The 17,649-nt window shown below is 44.4% G+C and overlaps 1 protein-coding gene across 1 annotated transcript in view; it reads right to left on the bottom strand.

Annotated features, from left to right (window-relative positions):
* Positions 1-17,649, bottom strand: part of CRTAC1 (cartilage acidic protein 1) — a 152,029-nt gene that overhangs the window by 122,101 nt on the left and 12,279 nt on the right. Inside the window, exon 2 of the mRNA XM_070363326.1 lies at positions 8,331-8,530. Within this exon, the coding sequence (XP_070219427.1) occupies positions 8,331-8,530 (200 nt within the window). The remainder of the gene's footprint in view (positions 1-8,330; positions 8,531-17,649) is intronic.

Here is a 17,649-nt window from a genome sequence, read left to right as displayed (position 1 = left end):
ACGTTTGCATTTCCCTGGGGATACAAGTCACCTATGACTCACTGAAGTGAGTGTGTCTGTCTCCAAGGACAGTGAGATCTTTAAAAGCTCTGAATCCCTCTCTCAACTTCCAACCACTCATGCGACTGGGAGTCAAATGGTGAGGTGCAGGTTGAGTTAATGTGGTGGGTGGAGGGTCACCCAGGAACCAAGTGTGGTTTTAGGGACCTGTTCTTAGGGAACTGTCACTGAATAGAAATAATACTTTTGTTGGTGATATAGCTCTTTAAGTATGTTCTCTTATTCTTCTAAATAATATGTTTGTGGGTGGTATACTTCTCTTATTGCTGTGAAATTAGTAAAACAATACTATTAAAATGTTCATAGGTGATGGCCATTACCTCTCTGAGAAATATCACCAAGCCCCTGACCTTTGACTTCGCAGGTGCAGCAGTGGTAAAGAATCCACTTTCCAATGCAGGACACACAAGAGATTCGAGTTCAATCCCTGAGTTGGGAAGATCCCCCAGAGCCGGAAATTGCAATCCACTCCAGTATTCTTGCCTGGAGAATGCTATGGACAGAGGAGCCTGGCAGGCTACAGTCCATGGGGTTGCAAAGAGGCAGACACGACTGAGCACACACGCACCTGACCTTTACCTAATGTACTAATGTTAGTTTCTCTTTGTTGCTGTAACAACCCCCCACAAATGTAGTGGCATAAAACAATACAAACTGATTATCTGACACTTGCCTATGTTCCAACACTGGTCTGTGCTGCAATGAGAGTGTTGGCAGAACTGCATTCCCCTCAAGAAGCTCTAGGGGTAAATCTCTTTCCTTACTTTTCCCAGCTTCCAGAGGCCACTCACATTCCTTGACTCCAGGCCCCTCTCTCAAAGCCAGAAATGGTGGGTTGAGTCTCTCTCACATCGGATCACTAGGACCTCTTCTTCTGCCTTCCTTTTTTCACGTTAAGGACTGTGGTTACATTGGGCCCACTCAGATAATCCAGAATAATGTCCCTATCTCAAGGTCCTTAACTTGATCACCTCTGCAGAGTCCCTTTTGCTGTGCATGTTCATTGGTTCTGGGGTTTAAGCCATGGGTATCTTTGGAAGGTCATTATTCTGTCTACCACACCTTCTGACACCTTACTCTGTGTGTGTGTGTGGCCACTGTAACACAGTAAGGGCCTCAGTCCTCTAAGCTGTCAGGAGAGTCTGTGCTTGGAGTAGAGAGTGGAATTTTTGCCCATTGCTTCTGGCCACCCAGGGCTGAGGAGAAGGAAGTTCATTTATAGCACTGAGACATCTCTGGAAAACCTGCCATGCACTGCTGAGTAACCTTTTCATAGAAGTTTTAAGAGTGGGTTTTAAAGTCCTGGCTCCTGCTCCAGCTTATGCCTTGTTAGTATTAAAAATCAAGGGCAGTCCATGCTTAACCATAGCAGAAGAGCTGGCACCCTGCAATCATTCTTCCATGATACTGATGACAATGAATCTTAGGGTTAAGAGTGACCCATTTAAGAAATATATTTTTGCAGAGAAAGTTTTAGAGGAGTCTTTTTAGCAGTTTGAATCAGAATATTGAAGTTCCTCAATCCAATTTTTAACAGCAGCAGCTTCTTTTAAAGATGTAGAATAGGACTTCCCCCCCTTCTTTATTACATCTAAATTGATAAAGTTCAGACCCTGGAACCTATGTGGCAGTCCACATAGTAGGTGTTTGAACAGCTATTGAAATCACAATCCCCCAAATCACCTTTTATTTCTAGGCTATGAATACACAGGAAAAGATTGAGATTGGAAACAATATTCATTAAGATTTAAAATGTACATATTACTCCCAGCATTTCCACTTCTTGGTATCTATCCCAGAGAAATATCTGCATATGTGTGCAAGGATGTGCAGTACAGCATTGTCTGCAATGGTCACAGATTACAGACAGCTTAAATATCACTTCAGGAGTGGCAAAACAAATGTGGTACATCCCCACAAAGTAAGTTAAAAAAATTAAGTTAGATCCACATATTAGAACAAAGAATATTTACACACTGAAGAAAAGCAAGTTTTGAAACAAAAGTTTGATACCCTTCAAAATTATATATTTTTAAAAAATATATATGTAACAGAAATTTCCATAAGCATCAACCTGGAAACAATTGCTATTCTGGAAGAGAACTGGGATGAGCTTGGAATAGGGATGGGAGGTTGATAAAGATGGAATTTTTCTTTATCTACATTGCATGGATTCTTTTGCAAGAAAATATATTCATGCTATCAAAATGTAAAATGTATCTTAAACTTAAAAAGAAACTGAAATAATCTAAACTTCAGGTTGTCAAAACTGATGATCAAATCTATTACATTATATTTCATAAAAGTTAAGGTTAAAATTTCAAAAGTATTTTTCCTATTTTGTTAAAAGTATGTGTGTATATATATATGTATATGTACAATATATATTTATACTTATTACATACATCTAATATATGTATATGAATACGACATCTATCTATTATATCTATCTGCACATACTATATACATCTGTTGTTGCTGTTGTTGTTCAGTCACTAAGTTGTATCCAACTCTTTGTGACCCCATGGACTGCAGAACAGCAGGCTTCCCTGTCTGTCACTCCTCAAATTTGCCCAAACTCATGTCCATTGTGGAGAAAGCAATGGCACCCCACTCCAGTACTCTTGCCTGGAAAATCCCATGGATGGAGGAGCCTGGTAGGCTGCAGTCCATGAGGTCGCTAAGAGTCGGACACAACTCAGCAAGTTCACTTTCACTTTTCACTTTCATGCATTGGAGAAGGAAATGGCAACCCACTCCAGTGTTCTTGCCTGGAGAATCCCAGGGACGGGGGAGCCTGGTGGGCTGCCATCTATGGGGTCGCACAGAGTCGGACACGACTGAAGTGACTTAGCAGTAGCAGCAGTAGCATGTCCATTGAGTCGATGACGCCACCTATAGATACCACATATATCTATAGATGCTTGTAATAAAATCCATAAATGCTGCTTTGGTTAAATCATAGATAAATATATCATTCTTTATCATTGTTCTTATTACTTATAATGGCAAAAATATCTCTCATATTATTATGACTAATTTGGTAATTGAATCAGTTTGCCTTTTAAGTAATTCAATTAATTTTAGTAAATTTTAAAAGTCTTCTGACATAGTTACAAAATTAAGAAAAAATGAAACGCTGGTTTACAATATGTAGCATCCCTTTAAATGAAACCCTTCCGAGTGTGAGGAATGCACTAAGGTTTTATCAAGTGGATGCTCTTTGTGTATAAAAACTGATCTAAATCGTAATTTAAATTTTACAACCACTGCAATCTTTCCATTTGGGGAAAACTTCTTGGAAACTGACAGTGTAGAGGGTTTATCTCAGACCTCTGGGGATATCCCAGGAAGCAAAAGCTCCTCTGAAGGAATTGTGCAAGATTGACACCAACAGGGATTCTGTTCCAGACTGCATGAGACTGTAGATTGGGTGTTTAGTTCCACTGAGAAAAGGAGGAGCCACCGGGTTTTTTATTTACCCAGGGAACTCATCTCGAAGATCTTCAATGGTCTGTTCGTGCACCAACGTCTCCGGGGGTGATCAAATCCTCCCCTCACCCCGCAGGGAAGAGACTGTAGGCAGACCCGCAATCACGCACCTGCCGGTTAACAGATAAGCCCTCCACATGCGGAGGCACTCGCCCAGCTGTGGCGGAGGAGCAGAGCCGTCCCTCTCCCTCCCCCATCCCCGCAGAACAAAGGGCGGTCACTGTCTGCTCCTCCCGGGGTCGGATGAAAGCACACGCCTTCCATCACAATTAACGTAGGACTCTGAAGTACAACACAAACTCACCCGCAACATGTTCAAAATCAATGCCATCAATACTCAGAATGAGGATACCAAGAAAGCAAAACAAAACAAACCTATTCAAAGAGTAAATACTCAAAGCAACAGGGCTGGAATCAGACACGCTACAAGGTCAACAAATCCAAGACAAGTTCAAGTACAGCGCGTCTTATAAACTGAAGAGCTGGCCATTATCCCAGGGGTTGAAACGCAGATGCCTTCAGGGGCCAGCTAATGGAAAGGTCTATACGATAATAGAGAGTGTGCCTCTCAGGAGCTGGACCCCAGGTGCCCACGTAAAGGCATTCACATTCCATTTTTTAAAGTTTCAATTCCCTCTATGTGATTCCTAAACAGCCTCTACCATCAAACAGAGAAGGAAACAGAGTTAAATACTGGTATGTGTTAGTCGCTCAGTCGTGTCTGACTCTTTCTGACCCTATGGACTGTAGCACACCAGGCTTCTCTGTCCATGGAATTCTCCAGGCAAGAATACTGGAGTTGGTAGCCATTCCCTTCCCCAGGGTATCTTCCCAAACGACCCAGGGTATCTTCCCAAATGACCCAGGGATGAACCCAGGTCTCCCACATTACAGGCAGATTCTTTACTGCCTGAGTCACCAGGGAAACTCCAAATATGGGTGTAGGGTGGATGGAACTGAATAAAAGTCAAAATCAGAAATACTGCCAAGGAGTCCACAGGGCATGAAAGGCCGAGCAATGATCCTAGCTGTCATTATCTGAAAGGGTAGTGACCACTTACTTGGTTTATATCTTCAAAGGTAATAATAGCAAGGCAAAAGTTAAAAGAAATGGCTTACTAAGCTCAAATATGACGGGTTGAGATTAATCAGAAAGATTTTTTAACATAAGTTATTCAGCTGGATTATGAAAAGTTTGCACACATTCCCTTGAAAGGCTTTAAATAAATGGAGCCTCCAAAACCCATAGGTGTGACCTTACTGGAAGGCAAGGGGTGGACCGAATGACCTCCCAAGGTTCTGATTTAAATATGTCTGTATAGTCAACTCCTGGTTATCCAGCCCAAAGAAGAAAGACAGTGACAAATCATCCTGAGCTGAAGATAATAAAAAGTTATAATTTGCCTTTGGAATGTATTTTGGTACTTAAATTAGAACGTGTCTTTCTGACGCTCTGAGAATTCACAGTGCTTCATAACAGCCACAAAGAAGGCCTGACCTAGAGCTGGGAGGCTGCCCAATTTCACCATCCTGCCCTCTGTGCAACTCTTCTTTTTTGCTGGGGGTGCATGCATGCGTGCTAAGTTGCTTCAGTCTTGTCTGACTCTTTGCAACCCTATGGATTATAGCCCTTCAGCCACCTCTGTCCATGGGATTCTCCAGGCAAGAATACTGGAGTGGGTTGCCAGGCCCTACTCTAAGGGATCTTCCCGACCTAGGGATTGAATCTGCATTTCTTATGTGGATTCTCATTGGCAGGCGGGTTCTTTACCACTAATGCCACCTGGGAAGCCCTTTGCTAGGGGTGAGCCAATATCATCTTTTAGAACACCCAGCAATCCAAACTTTCTCAGTTAGGAGCCGCCTGGCTCAATCTTTCCCTGAATTATGATTGATTCAGGATGGTCTGGGTTGCTTTTCTGGAGTTTGACTCCAAAGTGCTGCAGGCCCCACAGGAAGCAGCAAGCTTCCTGTGTAGATGTTTGGACATCTACTCTAAACTGCCTATGAAAGATGATCTAGCTTCTCTACCGGAGAAGACACAAAAGTAAATTTATTGAGTTCCTTGGAACAGAAAGTGAAAAAGCTTCATTGGAAAGGAGGATGAGGGACTTCCCTGGTGGTCCAGTGGTTAAGAATCCTTCGTCCAGTGCAGGGGATGTGGGTTTGATCCCTGGTCAGGGAACTAAGATCCCACATTCTGCAGGGCAACAAAGCCCACGTGTCACACTTGGAGAGAAGCCCAAGTGCCTCACTTAAGGTCCTGCATGCCACAACTGAGACCAGACAAATAAGTATAAAGGAAAGGGGAGGGCTTCCCTGGTGGCTCAGTGGTAAAGAATCTGCCTGCCAGTGCAGGAGACATGAAGGGTTCAATCCCTAGTGCAGGAAGATACCACATACTGAGAAGCAGCTAAGCCTGTGTACCACAACTATTGAGCCCCTGTTCTAGGGTCTGGGAGCTGCAACCATTGAGCTCACATGCTGCAGCCACTGAAGCTTGCACACCCTGAAGTCCATGGTCTGCAACAAGAGAAGCCACAGCAATGAGGAGTCCATGCCCTGCAACTAGAGTAGGCCCTACTTATCACAACTACGGAGAAGCCCTCACAGCAGTGAAGTCCCAGCAAAATAAAAAACAAACACATAAATAAATTTTAAAAATTATTTTAAAAAAATAAAAGAAAGAGAAGATGAAGCGAATGCCCAGCACTGGGAAAGCAAAAAGCAGGATGCTCAGGAGATGCAGTAACCATCCCCTGCAACTCAAAGGGTTGGATGGGATGGAAATCTGAGGTGGTGGCCCACCGTCCAAGATGAAAGGAGAGCCTACTCATCACAGTAACTTGTAGGGGCCCCAGAGGAGGGAAGGATGGGAAGCAGGGAAGTTGCCTCACTGTTCTTTGTCCTCTGTTGGCTCCCAGTGCCTACAGAGGGAGGCTGGTGTCACCTGGCAGGAGGCAGGACCAACCAGAACATCTCAGGAGTGCCTCACAGCCCCTCACCCAGAGACCCTGGTGCAGTGGGCACAGGCTCCAGTTGGCGGGATTTGGCCAAGAAGACTTTTTTTGGATTTAGACAGTCACTGGACAGCCACAGACCTGAACACAGACAAGCTGCCTGGCCCCAAACCTGCACAGGTAATAAGGGGATCTGGTAATAAGGGGATCATTACAACCGTTTCCGTTTTTTCTATCACATTCTGCTCTCTAGTTTTTCCTTCTGATGTCCCAGAGCTGTGCTGTTACAATGAAATAAAGTCCAGTTCCTTGGTCACAGTAGCCACATTTCAAGTGCTCAACAGTCTCATGCCCGTGGACACTATATTGGACAGAACCAACATAGAACTTCTACATCATCATAGAAAGTTCTGTTTGTCAGCCACTAATCTAGACTTCCAGGAGAACCTAGAATCTAGGAATTTCTACTCTTTTGGGGGTAGAATAAAAAAAGGAAGAAATGCACTTACAAAGTATCTTGTCTATACGTCATTACCACTGATCCTCACCATGTGTGGTAGGCGGGGGTAGATTTCAACATACCCATTTTACAGATGTGGAAGGTGGAGCTTTCCCCACTTTAAGTAATTTGCACATGGAACACAATTATTGGATGGGACAGGATTAAAACCAGGTTTTCTGGTTCCAAAGTCAATACTTTCTACTGTTACATGCAATGGCTACAAATAATGTTACTTGCCATTTACTTTGTTCAGTGCGGCCATAAAAACTCGGGCCTTCCAGAATGAGGTTGACAGGCCCCTGTTGTGTTTTTATTGATTGGCTGATTTTTGCAGTGATAACTAAACTTTGTACAATGTACTTAAGCAGCTCTATAGTTACGGAGCCTTGGGGTTCAAATCCTGACTCATCCTCTTACTATTTACCTGATGGAGGGCAAGTCACTCCCTGTCTCTGAACCGTAATTTCCTCTTCTTGTCTATTCACTTCATAGTGTTGTCAGGAGGATAAGACAGTGTATGTGAAAGGCTTAGCACGGTGTCTGGCACATATCTGTGCTCCATAAATAATGATTATTAATGGCAACTGGCAGAACTTACAATGAACTGTCAGGTGCAATAGCCTGTTAAAGCTTTTAACAGGACAAGGAAGCGCATTGCTATCCCCATTTTTGCAGATGATACATCTGAATCTCAGGGCACAAGGTGCTCACTCAAGGTCATGCAACTAGAAAGCTGTAGATCTAGGGCATGAACACAAATCTTTTCTTGCTACACAATGTTGCTTCTCAGGAGAGAAGGGAGCAGAGGTACCAAGGCATGGTTTAGAGGGATTTTAGCCATCCCTCTTCACCCCCATATTTCTCCCTTCTCTGAAACAGGCAATTAATGATTTCTTAATCTTGTGTAAAATGCCATGCAAAGGCAGCTTTGAGCATCCCCCTCTATCATAACTGCTACCCTCAAGCCCCTCCCATATAGAGATTCTACAGTCTCATTGGTAAGGAAGTAACACTGGTATAATTAAGGCAGTTGAAATATGAACAGAATGCCTTGAAGCACAGCATTCAAATCTTCTCTCTGGAAAGCCTGTGGATCAAATCGCTTTCTTCCAGTCTACCCTCCATCCCAATTCACTGCTACAGCAAAAGGGCAAGGATGCAGCCTACCAGACCCCAGCTGAGCCCAGCCAAGACCGATGTGAGTGAGAATGTGTGTTCTTGCCAGCCATTGGGTTCTTGGCGTTATTTGTTATCCGGCCCTATTGTAGCAAAAGCTGACTGATATATCTGTCAAACTCAAGGTAAGAGGCACTTACCCAGCCACAACGATCTCAAAGTCCCCATCACGATCCACATCAGTCACTGCCACTCCGTAGTTGAGCTGGGTGGGGTTGCTGTCATAGTCAGGAGGCAGGACTGAGTTGGTGACTGCCGTGAACATGGGTTCAGCCCCCTGGGACCCCTCAGTCAGGGGCAGAAACCACAGCAGCAGCAGGAATAGAAACACCTGGAACATCTGAAACCAGAAGTTACAAATGTTACTGACGGAAAGCGGCCCAGGAAAATCGAATCCCAGGTTGGCATGGAAGTGCCTTTCTTCCCGCTTCCTGGAGGGCTTGGTAAACCCTAGGCTACCACTTCTCCACAAGACCCATCCTGGCTATGCTCTTTCAAACTGTGAGCTGCCCCCATCACTGAGGTCACCCTTATGCTCCTCTGCCTTTTTGTTTTCTACAGCATCTGTCACTTTATAACATGCCAGATGAGTTCCTCATTCATCATGTTTTATTATTTAGTGTCTGTTTCCCTCAGCTAGAACATAAGCTCCACCAGGGCAAGGATCGTGGTCTGTTTTGTTCATGGATGCACATCAAGCCAAGGACAGTGTCTGGCACATAAGAGACACTCAACACATATTCGGGAGGGAAGGAAGGAAGGGAAGGAGAAATACACATGCATCTTTCATGCTCTGGGAGAAAGAAGAAAATAACAGATCTCAGATGATCCAGGGACAGGTAAGACCCCCGTGAGGGTCCACATCCACAATAGCAGAGAAAGTAAAGGATTATCCTTGTGTGGGACTGACCCAGAGGTAGCCCAGACAGAATCTGTGACTTGAAAGGTTCCCCTGCCAAGGTCCCTCCCTAGGGCCACTGGCCGTCGCCTCCAGACCAGGAAGCAGTCAGTTATGGAATGCATCCCAGCAGGAACTGGCGGGCGGCACATCATTCACTCGGAGAAATTAAACCATTGTGTGTGTTTTATTATAAATTAATTATGTATAATCCATTGTATAATTCATTATTATATTTCTAACATAACTCAGGGTTTTGCCAAACAGCCTGGGGCTATGGGAGCTGGCGGCAGCCACCCAGGAGACGAATGAGAATGGCCAAGGAAGTGGAAGGACTCCACCCTCTCCTTTCGTGAGCAATGAAGACACTTAGAACACTAGAGACGGCACCACCCTGAGATGCTGCCTGCAGGCTTAGAGTCAGAGCTCACAGAGTGTTCCAAAGGCTCCCCTGGGACAAGTCCTACGAAGTCTGCCCAGGTCCAGTCCCCCAGGCAAAGCCTTCAGAGGGCGGCACACCTCTTCCTGATGGAGCTTTTCCTGCTGGCTTGTCAGTGTGTCTGGCAGCCAAGAGCAAGGCTGAGTGAGGCTGATGTCTTAATGAAGAGAGGATCTGAAGACTGACTCCCCAGATGGAGACAGACACTCCTGCCAGCATAGGAGCTTTCTCCAGTTCGGAACCAAGAGATCAAAAGGAAAGGCCCAGGCACTGTCTTCAGAGCTAAACGTGATTCAGAAGCCCCTCTAATGCCTCACTGGAGAGGCTGAAGAGAGACACAGGGGCAGGGCTCCAACTGCAGCGTAGAAACTAACCTCGGTGAGCCTTCCTGGGAAGGAAGTTCTTGAACCGTGTTCAGAGGGCACATGCTGGGTGTTGCACTATCAGAGTGAGGTCAGTCCCAATTACAGAGATGTCTGAACATGACAGCATCATCTACTGCGCTGTCTAATCACCAAAGACAAACACATCACTCCGAGAGACCCCATCTTGGCAAGAAGTTTGGTTGGATAAAGGGAACTCATAATTGGATTAATGAGCAGCTGGGGTGGGGTGGGGTAATGAGAAGCTAAAGAGTATTTAATAACCAGTATAAACATGTTGAAATGTAGGGTGGATCTGAAGGTCACAGGGCTTTTCAAGGTATGAACTCTAGTGTAGGGGTGGCAAATGAATTTCAGCTTGACAGCCAAACTGATTGGCAGTGGCTTGAAAGAGTACTGTGAACAGCTTACAACATTTGCAATGGACATGGAAGGAAAAGCAGTACTGAGCATGCCTTCTAGAAGATCTTAAGTTCCTCCTAGCACTGTGCCTGAAATTTGGGTCACTGCCACCAGGGAGTGGTAGGTCGTATAAGGGTCCTATTAGGGTCATATAAACATCAGGTAGAGATTTTCTAATGAAGGCCATGAAGGGCAAAAATCCAGCCTCTTGATTTATCTTTTTTTGAAAAGTAAAAGCTTTAATTAAAGGAGCCATCTGAAAGAAGTAGCTACTCTGTGTTATCCGTTTCCATATAAATAACCTAAACCTGGGCTTTCCAGGTGGTTCAGTGGGTAAAGAACTCAACTGCCAATGCAGGAGACATAAGAGAACCAGGTTCGATCCCTGGGTCAGGAAGATCCCCTGTAGAAGGGAATGGCAACCCACTCCAGTATTCTTGCCCGGAGAATCCTCATGGACAGAGGAGCCTGGCGGGCTACAGGCCATGAGATTGCAAAGAGTCGGACACAACTGAAGTGCCTTAGCACACACGCAACCTAAAGCTAGACTGAAAAGAAATAACACACCTATGGGCTGACCTCTATTTTGCTTGATGGCCTTGAGCAAGTCATAGCCTCACTGGGTGCCAGCTTCCTTCTCCAGAATGAGGGTTTGGGAGTAGATCTCTAAAGGTCCTTTCTGGCTCTAAAATTCTATGATGGATTAATTAATTTTTTTTAGAAGCAGGCCTTTGGCAGTTTTTCTCCCCAGCTTTTTCCATAAACTTCAGACCAACCTGTGTGGTTTTCCTTTCTGAGCATATTATTAATAAATATATTTTGAGCCAAACAGCTTTTCAGCAGAGCTCTATAGCGGTTTCCTTACAGGGGCCAAGGCCAGACAGGAACTGGCCATCATTAGCGTGGAAGTGAATGCATTGAGCAGAGGCAGACCAGTGGATGGTCTCCCTAGGGGGTGGGCTGAGAGTGGAGTGGGGGGAACAGGTCCTTTATTTTTAATTTTTCTGCTATGCCAAAGGCGCTTAGTGTACCCACCAGGGCTGCTCAGCACCAGTTGAAAGTTAGAGGGTCAGCTGAGGGCCTGTTGGGGAAGAGGTATAGTGGGAAACTTAGGAAAAAGCCTGGCAAATATTCCCCCTCTATCTCAGGCCTCAGATGAAGGAAATCACTGAAATGCTCCTCTATACCCTGGCTGCTCAGTGGTCCCCAGACCAGTAGCATAAGCATCAGCTAGGAGTTTCTTAGATATGCAGAGTCATGGGCCCTACCCCAGACTTAATAAATCAAAATGTGCATTTTAACAAGATTTCAGGTGGTCTAAATGCATATTAAAGTTTGAGACACACTGCTCAACCTTAGCTGTATAATGAAATCACTTGAGGAGCTTTAAAAAATACCCATGTCTGAAAATAATTTCTTGGCTATGACACCAAAAGCACAGGCAACAGAAGAAAACAGATTAAATGGACTACATCAAATTTAAAACTTTTGTGCATCACAGGATGCTATCAATAGAGTGAAAAGGCAACCCATGGAATGGGAGAAAATATTTGCAAATCATATATGTGATAAAGGATTAATATCCAGAATATATAAAGAACTCCTGTAACTCAACAACAACAAAAGATCCCAATTCAAAAGACCTGAATAAAGATTTCTTCAAGGAAAATACACAACTGGTCAATAAGTATAAAAGAAGATGCTCAATGTCACTAATCATTAGGGAAATGCAACTCAAACCCACAATAAGATAACACAAATGGCAAGCCACTCCAGTGTTCTTGCCTGGAGAATCCCAGGCACAGGGGAGCCTGGTGGGCTGCCGTCTATGGGGTCGCACAGAGTTGGACACGACTGAAGTGACTTAGCATAGCATTGCATCCATTAGAATAGCTATAATCAAAAAACCAGAAAATAACAATTGTTGGTGAGGATGTGGAGAAATTGGGACCCATATGCATTGCTGATGGGACTGTAAAATGGTGCAGCTGCTGTGGAAAACTGCTGTACAGCAGCAGTTCTTCAAAAAAGTCCAAAAAACAATTACCAAGTGATCTAGCAATTCCATTTCTGGGTATATACCCAAAAGAATCGAAAGAAGGGACTTGAACAGATAATTGTATACCCCAGTTTGTAACTGTATTATTCACCATAGCCACAAGCAAGTTACAGGAGCCCAAGTGTGCATCAATCTACATGTCCCAAGTGTGGCAAATACCTACAATGGAATATGACATGCCTTAACAAGGAAGGAAATTCTGACACATGCTACAACATGAATGAACCTAGAAGACATCATGCTGAGTGAAAGAAGCCAGTCACAAAAGACAAATACCGTATGATTCCACTTATATGGAGTACATGGAATACTCAAATTCATTGAGGCAGAAAGTAGATGGTGGTTACCAGGGGCTGGGAGGAGAGGGGAATGGGAAGTTAGTGTTGAATGGTTATAGAGTTTCAGTTTGGGAAGATGAAAAGCTCTGGAGATGGATGGGAGTGATGTTTGTATGACAACAAGAGTGTATTTAATATCGCTGAATCAAATACTTACAAATGACCAAAACAGTAAATTTTATGTTATGTATATTTTACCATAATAAAAAAATACTTATGCCTGGGCTTCAACCCAAGGTATTCTCACTTACTTGGCATAAGATGCAGTGGGGGCATCAGAACTTTAGAAGCTCCCTATATGGTTCTAATTTGCAAAATTTAAGAAACACAGTTCTATACCAGGGCTTAAGTGCTTCTCAAACTTTCAGTTCAGTTGCTCAGTTGTGTCTGACTCTTTGCAACCCCATGGACTGCAGCACGCCAGGCTTCCTTGTCCTTCACCAACTCCCAGAGCTTGCTTAAACTCATGTCCATCGAGTCAGTGATGATATCCAACCATCTGGTTCTCTTCTCCTCCTTCCTTCAATCTTTCCCAGCACTGGGGTCTTTTCTAAGGAGTCAGTTCTTTGCATCAGGTGGCCAAAATATTCAGGACTGACTTCCTTTAGGATTGACTGGTTTGATCTCCTTGCAGTCCAAGGGACTCTCAAGTCTTTTCCAACACTGCAGTTCAAAAATGCATCTATTCTTTGGCACTCAGCTTTCTTTATGCTCCAACTCCCACATACATACATGACTACTGGAAAAACCATAGCTTTGACTAGACGGACCTTTGTCGGCAAAGTAATGTCTCTGCTTTTTAATATGCTGTCTAGGTTGGTCATAGCTTTTCTTCCAAGGAACAAGTGCCTTTTAATTTCATGGCTGCAGTCACCATCTGCAGTAATTTTGGAGCCCCAGAAAATAAGGTCTCTCACTGTTTCCATTGTTTCCCCATATCTTTGCCATGAAGTGATGGGACCAGATGCCATGATCTTAGTTTTCTGAATGTTGAGTTTTAAGCCAGCCTTTTTACTCTCCTCTTTCACCTTCCTCAAGAAACTCTTTAGTTCCTCTTTGCTTTCTGCCATAAGGGTGGTGTCATCTGCATATTTGAGGTTATTGATATTTCTCCCAGCAATCTTGATTCCAGCTTGTGCTTCATCCAGCCTGGCATTTTGCATCATGTACTCCAGATATAAGTTAAATAAGCAGGGTGACAATATACAGCCTTGATGTACTCCTTTCTCAATTTGGAACCAGTCTGTTGTTCCATGTCCAGTTCTAACTGTTGCTTCTTGACCTGCATACACATTTCTCAGGAGGCAGGTAAGGTGGTCTGGTATTCCCATCTCTCTAAGAATTTTCCATATTGTTGTGATCCACACAGTCAAAGGCTTTGGTGTAGTCAATAAAGCAGGAGTAGATGTTTTTCTGGAACTCTCTTGCTTTTTTGATGGTCCAACAGATGTCGGCAATTTGATCTCTGGTTCCTCTGCCTTTTCTAAATACAGCTTGAACATCTGGGAGTTCTCAGTTCATGAACTATTGAAGCCTAGTTTGGAGAATTTTGAGCATTACTTTGCCAGCGTGTGAGATGAGTGCAACTGTGAGGCAGTTTGAACATTTTTTGGCATTGCCTTTCTTTGGGATTGGAAGAAAACCGACCTTTTCCAGTCCTGTGGCCACTGCTGAGTTTTCCAAATTTGCTGGCATATTGAGTGCAGCACTTTCACAGCATCATCTTTTAGGATTTGAAATAGCTCAACTGGAATTCCACCACCTCCACTAGCTTTGTTTGTAGTGATGCTTTCCAAGGTCCACTTTTCTTCACACTCCAGGATGTCTGGCTCTAGGTGAGTGATCACACCATCATGGTTATCTGGGTCATTAAGATCTTTTTTTTGTGTAGTTCTGTTTATTCTTGCCACCTCTTCTTAATATCTTCTGCTTCTGTTAGGTCTGTACAGTTTCTGTCCTTTATTGTGCCCATCTTTGCATGAAATATTCCCTTGGTATCTCTAATTTTCTTGAAGAGATCTCCAGTCTTTCCCATTCTATTGTTTTCCTCTATTTCTTTGCATTGATCACTTAGGAAGCTCTTGGAGGAGGTCACCATTAGCCCCACCATAGACCTGCCGAGCAGACGACCCACAAACCACAGAACAATTATACCAAAGAAATTCTCACACTGTTAAGAAAGTTCTAGGACCCACAACAGATTTCCCAACCTGGGGATCTGGCAAAGGGACTGAGAACCCCCAGCTTTGACTCTGGAGGCCAGAGGTATTGATTATAGGACTTCCACAGGAATAGGGAAACAGACTCTTGGAGGGCACAAACAAAACCCTGTGTGCACCAGGACCCAGGAGAAAGGAGCAGTGTCCCCACAAGAGACTGAGCCAGACGTGCCTGTCTGTGTCCAGGAGTCTATGGTGGAGGCGTGGGTCAACAGTGGCCTGCTGCGGGGTCAGGGGCACTGAATACAACAGTATACAGTGGGCACAAGTCCTTTTGAAAGAGGTCTCAAACTTTAATATGTACTATATGAATCACCTGCGAGTCTTGCTGAAATGCAGTTTCTGATTCAATTAATCTGCAGGAGGGCCCAAGAATCTATATTTTGAATAAGCTCCCACGTGATTCTGACGGTCCTGGTCCATAAACTACACATTTATGGTCCATAAGCCATACATATATACTATAGTGATTAGTTTAAGAAACTTCTCTGCTTCTAGATCTAAGACTCTGAAACCAATCCTAGGGCTGCAAGCTCATTGATCATTAGATATTCGAAGTACTAGGTGTCTTCAGCTCAAAGTCAAATTACCACAATTGATAGTGAGTGACAAAGAGAGATTCTGACTTTAATTTTGATAAAGAATTGAGAAGAAGGAAAAGGTTGGAACTGGAGTGGTGGCAGGGGCAGGGGATGTCATCAGGTCTAGTAGGCAATGCTGCTGCTGCTGCTGCTAAGTCACTTCAGTCATGTCCAACTCTGTACAGCCCCATAGACAGCAGCCCACCAGGCTCCCCCCGTCCCTGGGATTCTCCAGGCAAGAACACTGGAGTGGGTTGCCATTGCCTTCTCCAACACATGAAACTGAAAAGTGAAAGTGAAGCTGCTCAGTCATGTCCAACTCCTATCAACCCCATGGACTGCAGCCTACCAGGCTCCTCCATCCATGGGATTTTCCAGGCAAGAGTACTGGAGTGGGTTGCCATTGCCTTCTCCCTAGTAGGCAATAGACAGCTATTATTAATGGCCAGAGCCTAGAGGAAATGGGGTATGGGCAGGAATTTGCAAGCCAAGATGAATAAGCATGCCGGTGTGTTTCCCCAAACCCAAACCATCCTGGTATAGAGCACTCGGAGGCACTTAACGTTTGTTAAACGGAAGAAGGAAGGACTGTCCAAATGATAATGCGAATCAGCAGAAATTGCTTGCAACTTGTTACACAGTTATTTTGAAACTGTTCTTTCTCCAAAGCAGTGCTTCTTAAACTGTAACATGCTTACAAATCACCTGAGGGTCAAGGTAAAACGCAGATTCTGATTTGGTGGGTCTGGGGCGGGGCCTGAGATTCTGCATTCTAACAAGCCTTCAGGTGATGCTGAGGCTGCTGGTCCCAAGACTCCATTTTCAGAAGTAAGGTTCTAGACTGATGAGTTGGAACCCCAGCTGCCCAGTCAACTCACATGGGGAGTTTTTAGAGATAGGTTGCTGCCCAGATCCTTTACCCCAGTTTCTGATATAACTGGTCTGGGGCAGGACTCGGGTGCCACATACTGTATTTTTAGAAGCTCCCCTGATTATGTTAATGGTTCTGCACCCAGATTCTCAGCCTGAACTGAGAACCACTACCCCAGATTCGTGGTCCCCAGATGGGAGTGTAAGCTGCAATTGGAGTTGAAGTGAAAAATGTTTCTGCTACCAGAATTCATCACCAGCTTGTTGAGGTCTATCAGGAAAATCTATTTAGCCAGAGAGTATCATAGGAGGAGGCAGGATATGGAGTTTGGGGAAGAAAGCAGAGCAGGATGGTACTGCCTGGAGCAGAAGGCCAGCAGGTGCAGGGTGACCCTACATTTTACAGGGCTGGCTCAGAAACCTCCTGTCACACGACTGTGAACATCTCAATCTTCTAGAAGAACGTGGAGAAAAGCTAAAAATAGAATTTTAAAAAGCGGGTTGAACTGAATGTTTTTTGCTTTCTTGAATGCTGTATATCAAGCACCTTCTATGTATCTACAGGCAGGAGTGGCGTTAAGTAGTAACTGATGTAAGTGCCATGGGAGGATCCAGGGGCAGCATAGCCCAGGGAAGGTGAGGATAAATACCAAGGGTAGAGTTTGGGCAGAGGACGCAGGGCGTGAGCACCCAGGCTGTTCCTGCAGGGGAGGTGGAAGGAGGGAGCAGAGAGGGGTCTTAACAAGGGTGAGAGGCGGTAGGACTTGTGTTTCAGGAAGTGGGAAGAATTGCTTTGTAATAATCTCTTAAAAATGTTCCATAAGCAGATGTCTTGAATAATCCTCAGTGAGATAGAGAAAAATAAATAAATAAAGAGCAGAGTCAGGGGGCTGGACTTGGACCCACCAGAAAGTAGCAGGCGACCTTGAGCATGTTCCTTCACCTTTCTGATCTCAAATATCCTCGTCTGTAACATGGGAATCCTATGACGTGCTGTGGGTTTAAGGGTTAAGTGAGCTAGGGAGTGCCTCTCGGAGGCCAGGCTCACTGCTTCTTTTCTCGCCGTTCACACAGATAGCTTTAAGTTAGGCAGTCTTTAGACATTGGCTGCAGGTCACATGCAGCCAAACTCAGTTTTCTGCGGCCTCGGGACTTTCCTGAATTGGGTCTGAAAACTGGTAACCAAGCAACCTAGATCTCTGATGTGGGGTCAGCCAGCTGTGGGGAGAGGCTTCCAGGGCAATTTTTAGGGCAAGCAGTTTTTTAGCAA

Source organism: Bos mutus, chromosome 26, assembly GCF_027580195.1.
Source record: "Bos mutus isolate GX-2022 chromosome 26, NWIPB_WYAK_1.1, whole genome shotgun sequence".
Classification (NCBI taxonomy): Eukaryota; Metazoa; Chordata; class Mammalia; order Artiodactyla; family Bovidae; genus Bos; species Bos mutus.
The sequence above is the reverse complement of the archived record's forward strand: the minus strand, read 5'-3'. Positions and strand labels throughout refer to the sequence as shown.